General features: G+C 39.7%; 1 protein-coding gene across 1 annotated transcript in view; it reads left to right on the top strand.

Moving 5' to 3' along the window:
- The window catches only part of LOC128553685 (uncharacterized protein MCAP_0005-like), a gene marked incomplete at its 3' end in the record, with an annotated part of 28,869 nt that extends 21,765 nt beyond the window's left edge, over nt 1-7,104 (top strand). The window contains exons 4-5 of the mRNA XM_053534860.1: nt 6,212-6,352; nt 6,979-7,104. Of these exons, the coding sequence (XP_053390835.1) occupies nt 6,212-6,352; nt 6,979-7,104 (267 nt within the window). The remainder of the gene's footprint in view (nt 1-6,211; nt 6,353-6,978) is intronic.
- Between the last annotated feature and the right edge of the window lie 452 nt (nt 7,105-7,556).

Here is a 7,556-nt window from a genome sequence, read left to right on the forward strand (position 1 = left end):
TAAGTTTCATAATGCTGGGACCAAAATGGTATGAGTTGTGTCCCCGCCCCCATTTTACAAGAATTTCAGGTTCCAGTTGTGATGCACTTTTGGTCTATCTCAGTTATTACTAAAACGTAGAACAATCGTTCCACATTATTAGCCACATGATATGACCCATGGTGCATTTCTTTATTTTGCAGAATATATTGTCCCCCATGAGTGGTGGGGGCATATAGATTTGGTCTTGTCCGTCCGTCCGAAGTTTGTGACGTGCCTAGGTCAAAAAGTTTTTGATATAAACTGATGAAACCTTGAGTCTTTATCATGATATGAACTTGCGCACCTCCTATTTTTCGTCTGGTTTCGCCCCTTATTATGGCCCCTGAAATAACATGGTTGCCAAGCGGTTGAATTATTTTTTCCTATGTGATTATATTGTAAATTTCAAAATTCTTCTCTGAAACCTAAACACGTAGAGCTTAGATATTTGGTATGTGGCATCATCTTATGGTCTTTTACCAAGATTGTTCAAGTTATGACCCCAGGGCCAACATTAGCCCAAACCCGTATTCCCTTTAATTTACCTTGAGTGCTATAGGGAAAACATGAAAAATGTTCTTCTCTTAAACTGAGAGGCACATAGCTTAGATATTTTACATCTGGCATTGTGTAGTGGCTCTTAACTAAGATTGTTCAAATCATGACCCAGGATACATATCCGCCCCGGGGTCACATAGTTTTTATATGGGTTATATAGAAAAAAATTCTTAAAACGTTAGCTGATCATATTTCCTATTTAACTATAATTACCTGATAACCCCAAGTAATTAGGGTCACATGACTGTGACCTTGACCTACTTTCTTGTTTTTTTTAAAAGATACAGCCTTGAAATTTTGATGACATATACAGTTTTGCGCACCGATCTTAAAACTGACTTTCAGTGACAATGAATGTGACTTACTGACCTACTTTCTTAATATTTTAGCACTAATTTGACATTTGAAACATAACTGGGAAAGATTTCAATGCCAACATATATTTGAATTTCTTACCCGATCTCTTACACTTGTCCAGGGTCATCATGACCCTCTTGTTTTTATGAAACCTGGTAAATAGATAAACTTATGGAAAACATTACGTTTTAGCTTATCTGAGCACTAAGTGCCCAAGTGTGGGCTATTGTGGTCAGTGATTGTCCTGCGTCCGTCGTCCGTCAACATATTTCTTTAAACAACATCTCCTCCTAAACCACCAGGCCAATTTTAATGAATCTTCATAGGGATATTTCTCTGATGGTCTTCTTTAAATGTTGTTCAGAAAATTGAATTCCATACAGAAATGATCAGGTTGCCATGGCAACCAAATTGAAAATCTATGAAAATCTTCTTGTCCAAAACCACAGGTCCAAGGGCTTTGATATTTGGTTTGTAATATCATCAAGTGGTCCTCTAATATTTTTTTTTTCAAATTATTTCTCTAGGGCAAATAGTTTATATAGACTTGTATAGGGAACAATTTGAAAATACTGTTGTTAAAAACCAGAGGGCCTAGGGCTTTGATATTTGGTATGAAACATCATCTAGTAATTCTCTACAAACGTTATTCAAATTATTTCCCTAGGGTCAAATATGGCCCGCCTAAGTGAAATGACTTACATTGGCAAAATTTTTAAAATTAAAAAAAAACTACTTGTCCGAAAGCAGAGGTCCTATGCCTTTGATATTTGGTATGTTGCATCATCTAGTAGTCTTCTATAAAATATTTTGAAATTATTTCACTAGGGTCAAATATGGCCCCGTCCTGGGGTCACATGGTTTAAAAAGACTTACAAGGGGAAACACTTTTTTAATTTTGAAGTTATTGCATGATCGGACTGATATATATATGCAGTTAGATGGACAGATGAACAAAACATGTACAGAGAGACAAGGACAAAAATTAAACATCCTGAGAATATAACCCAACAACAGTGTATGTGAGGCTCTGTAAATGATTGACACCTATACTAAAACAAAGTTAATCAATGAGACAAAAAGTACATAACAAGTTGGGAACAAGGTAAATTCCAAACACGCTTCTTCTTCTTCTTCGTTCGCGACTACACTGTCAGACCAGTAGCCTCGATGAAACTTGTTGTTTTTCCAAAGATCCTCAATGCCTCCATACAGTTTCTGGTGGATTGAGGTATCTATCGGCCAAGTCGCAGCTCACTCCTGGTCATGTCTTTTACATCTCTGAAGTATATGCTCCGTATTTTGACCTTTCTCACCACATGGACAAGATGAGGCAAGTCTGTATTTCTTGTACATGTTAGCACTGAGCTTGTTGTGCGCTGAGCGAAGACTGACTAGCATAACTTGTACAGACCGATCAAGGAGATGAAAAGCATTTTACTCAATCCTTGTTATCGTTAGTGCCTTGATGGTGGTGACTTTCTCTTTGTAACTCACAGGTGTTGTTGGTTGTTCTGACTGAGCTCCAAGCTTAGCCAGTTGGTCTGCCTCTTCATTGCCTTCAAGTTCACAATGGGATAGAATCCACTGAAGTGCTACTTTGCAGGTTATACTCAGGCTCTTCATTCTCCTGGCTAGCTGCGGAGCTTTATTGCTGATCAGAGCTCCCATGACAGACAGTGCATCTGTGAGAAAGACGACTGAGGAGCTTTCTTCAGCCGAGTCTTCAACCATTGAGACGGCCTTTATGAGTATTTCAGTCTCTGCCTTGTAATTGCTGCAGTGTTTTCCTCTGGCTGCATGTAGTGTTTCTCTCTTGCCACATGGGTATTGAATGAAAACTCCTGCTCCTCCATCTTTGACGGCGCATGTGGCTGATCCGTCTGTATAGACATGAATCCATGATTCCGGAGGATAATCTTCATTGATTATAGCAAGTGTGAGGCTTCATCCTCTTGCTTCCCGCGGTCAAGACGAGGAACAGCAAGTCTCACAGTCACGGAGGACAGATCATTCGCTAGTGGGTTCATAATGTCTTCACTACCTGGGAGAGTCGTTGGTATGCTCAGCTCAGTTTTGAACTCTATGTCGAGTTTCTTTGCCTCATGTACAAAGCTGCTACGTTTGAGCCAAATCTTTGTGTAGCCATCTAGCTTGGCTTTCATGGGATGGTCTTGGAAAGACCTGAACTTCTCTGCTTGAAACAGAACCTTTGCATGTCTTCTGTCTTGTAATGGCTGTGTGCCACCTTTTAGCTTCTCCATGCAATATCGCTGTGTATTATATGAACTGAATAACCAGTGTTGGAAAGACCATGGAGATGATTGTGAATGCACGCCAGAGGTGGTACATGGAGATTTAGAACCTACTCGCAACGCAACAAGCTGTCTTCAGACAATTCTGCTCTACTGAGGACCAGACCACTAATCTATTGCAGAGATAGAGGACGACTTCCAAGAGCAGAAAGTCGTGCGTACAGCATGGATTGATTTGCAGCGAGCGTTTGACAAAGCCGGGACTGATGGACTCCTCGTCAAACTGATGAGGAGTGGAGTAGGAGGTCACATGCTGAGGTGGATTTATTCATACCTCTACAAAAGGATAGCAATAATCAGCTTTGAACATGCCAGCAGTAGGAAGTTCCTGTTGCGTCATGGTGTCCCGCAAGGCGGAGTCTTATCACCTACACTCTTCCTGCTTTTCATTAATGATCTGGTGTCTGAACTACCGCGAGGAGTTAAGACTGCGGTCTACGCTGACGACCTGGTGTTATGGTGTAAGGAAGAACATGCCACAAAAGCCACACACAGGATGCAAGAAGCCATCAACAAGCTTTCAACTTGGGCTGAAGATTGGTGTGTCTGTATCAATATATAGAAATCGTCCACCACACCATTCTCCCTGTCGTCAAAGCAGAGCGCGGGAAAAATGGCAAATACTTCGCTAACAGAAGCAGACGAGGCAAAATACCTTGAAGTGACCTTTGACAAACGGCTTATCCTGAAACCCCACATTACTCAAGCAGAAGGGAAAGCCCGTAGGAATCTTGCCATGATGCGCAAACTTGCTGGAACAACGCGTGGAGCAACTGAGCAAATAATGAAGACAGTATATCAGGGAACAGTGAGACCCTATTTAGAGTATAGCTCAGCTGCCTGGTCCACTATTGCCAAAACTAACCAACAGGCTCCAGACAAGGTTCAAAACCAAGCATTGCGGATCATGACAGTTGCTACAATGTCACACCAATCTCCTGCATGGAGAAGCTAACATGTACACAACCGTTACAATACAGGTGAAATGTAAAGGTCCTGCTTCAAGCAGAGAAGTTCAGGTCTTTTCAAGACAATCCCATAAAATCCAAACTGGAAGGCTACACCAAAAATCGGCTCAAACGTAGAAGCTTCGTTCACGAGGCAAAACAAAAACTCAATCGAGAGTTCAAAACTGAGCTGAACAAATCAACGACTGCCCTAGGTAGTTAAGACATTATAAACCCACAAACGATTTATCTGTCCTCAGTGTCTGTGAGACTTGTTGGTCCTCGTCTTGACCGCGGGAAGCAAGAAGATGAAGGTATTCGGAAGATCTAACACTTGCTATGATCAATTAAGAATATCCTCCGGAAACATGGACTCATGTCTATACAAATGGATCAGCCACATGCGCCATTAAAGATGGAAGAGCAGGAGTTCTAATTCAATACCTATGTGGCAAGTGAGAAACACTACATGCAGCCAGAGGAAAACACTGCAGCAATTACAAGGCAGAGACTGAAACACTCATAAAGGCCGTCTCAATGGTTGAAGACTCGGCTGAAGAAAGCTCCTCAGTCATCTTTCTCACAGATGCACTGTCTGTCATGGAAGCTCTGATCAACAATAAAGCTCCGCAGCTAGCCAGGGGAATGAAGAGCCTGAATATAACCTGCAAAGTAGCACTTCAGTGGATTCCATCCAAATGTGGACTTGTAGGAAATGTAGAGGCAGACAAACTAGCTAAGCTTGGAGCTCTGTCAGAACAACCAACAACACCTGTGAGTTACAAAGAGAAAGTCACCACCATCAAGGCACTAACGATACCAAGGATTGAGTAAAATGCTTTTCATCTCTTTGATCGGTCTGTACAAGTGATGCTGGTAAGGCTTCGCTCAGCACACAACAAGCTCAGTGCTCACATGTACAGGAAATACAGACTTGCATCATCACAAACTTGTACATGTGGTGAGGAAGGTCAAAATACGGAGCATATACTTCAGAGATGTAAAGACATCGCTCAGCGCACAACAAGCTCAATGCTCACATTTGCAAGAAATACAGACTTGCATCATCTTGTCCATGTGGTGAGGAAGGTCAAAATACGGAGCATATACTTCAGAGATGTAAAGGACATGACCAGGAGCGAGCTGCGACTTGGCCGATAGATACCTCAATCCACCAGAAACTATATGGAAAGATTGAGAATCTTCGGAAAAACAACAAGTTTCATCGAGGCTACTGGTCTGACAGTGTAGTCGCGAACGAAGAAGAAGAAGAAGAAGAAGCGTGTTTGGAATTTACCTTGTGGAAGTTTGTTTACACAGTTGGAACTTGGTGTGAGTTAAGGTTAGGATTGATATGCACCATTAACGGTTAATAAAACCCAGTGGAGATTTGCTTCTGACTATTCTAAGACTGTGCCAAATTTAGTCCCTTTACTTGTTTGTTTTGTACGTTTTGTCTCATTGATTAACTTTGTTTTAGTGTAGGTGTCAATCATTTACAGTGTCTCACATGCACTGCTGTTGGGTTCTATTCTCAGGACTTTTGATTTTTGTCCTTGTGTCACTGTACATTCTCTTTTCATCTGTCCATCTAACCGCCTATATATGTCAGTCCGATCATGCAATAACTTCAAAATTAAATTTATATATTTCAGTGCAATTATATAGTGTAAGCAATCCATGGTGGGATTATTGACTTCATTTTGAACAGGAAAACAAATATTTTGGGGTCTACATCCAAATTATGCATGATTTTTTCTTGAACATCGTTGAGAACAATTCTGGGTGCTGTAGGAAGAACAGAAGTAAAACCGAACGAAATATGTGAATGCTGCAGTGTATTGAACACTATGGTAATTTTATAGCTTAATTGTGGTTGGATAATTGAAAAGAAAAGTATGCGGCCACATATGTTTACAAACGTTCCAACTAATCACTTTTGTCTTTTATGTGCATACACATTGTGAAGCTGCCAAGAGTAACGATACTTTATTCGGTGATCTTTTTTATTAGAAGCATCAAAGAAGTACGAAATGCCTACAATTGATCGTCCACATGACGGAAGACTGATAACGTTAAGTAGAGATGTATTAAACGGACTTCTATATAACTGTGGTGCTCCTCGGAAAGGAGGATTCGGTGAAGTATATGTTTGTAAGTGTTAGATAAATTTACATGTAGATTTCAAAATGATAGGCATACATTGACAATTTATATCATAGGAATTTACTGAGTTTTACAACTGTAATCAAGGCATAATGACAGTATCATAAAGGTAAGCAAAGTTGTACCAGTGATTGTGTAGAAGATTTAATGTCTTGAAGAGATGTAAAGACATTTTGTATCTGTATGCATGTTTAATGCAAATCCATTTTCAACTGATTTAATAAACACTTCCGGAAACATGTTACTAATATACTTGAGTATGGCAATTTTCGAATTAGTATTTTATATCGTACATACTATACCAGAAGATGATTTACATACAAACGCTAGCATTTAAGGCGCCAGATCAGTGCCTAGACTGATATTCGAACCAGGAACTTTGGATTGACAAAAATTCTGTCCGTAGGAAATGTTTTGCTTATATACATGTAGGAAACTGTCAAATGTGTATTTAAATATATCAATCTCTATCATGGTAATGTTATCTTAATGACAGCCCTGTTAGAGCATAAGATTAAACACAAGACTATGAAATATGAGGTCGCGAGTTTGATCAATACATTGTTATCTGACTTTTAAAAAAGTAACGGACATGTCTTTCAATTCATATCTAGCAAAGACGAAAGTTCCTGGATTAGATTTCCGTGTAGCAATAAAGAAGGTGGACTATCAGGAAGAGCAAAAAGATCATTTGGAGAAACTGCGATCAGCATCTAATGTAAGTTCATCGAAGAACTTTTGTAAGTTATATGTTGATGCATGAAAACCAAGTTCTAAGAATTATAAGCTTGTTTATGCTATAGGAACTGCATTTTACACCGGGTATTCATGGAATTTGTTCAGAATGTTTGTCAGGACGAAATCCCTAGATAAAAATTCCATATAGGATATTTCGGGTCAAAAACTAGGTCATCCGGTCAAATTAAAGATAAAGCTTGTGTACGCAATAATAGCTGCAATTTGCACCGGATATTTTTAAAATTTACTCATAAGGATTGCCTAGATAAATTCTAGGTCAAGTTCGAACATGGGTCATCTGGGGTCAAAAACTAGGTTACTAGGTCAAAGCAAAAAAAAAACCGTTGTGTATGCAATAGGGACTGCATTTTACACCGGAGCTTCATGAAATTTAATCAGAATGTTTGTCTAGATAAAATATGGAGCAGTTTTGAATATTGGTCATCTAGTGCCA

The sequence above is a fragment of the Mercenaria mercenaria genome, unplaced genomic scaffold, assembly GCF_021730395.1.
Source record: "Mercenaria mercenaria strain notata unplaced genomic scaffold, MADL_Memer_1 contig_4193, whole genome shotgun sequence".
NCBI lineage: Eukaryota > Metazoa > Mollusca > Bivalvia > Venerida > Veneridae > Mercenaria > Mercenaria mercenaria.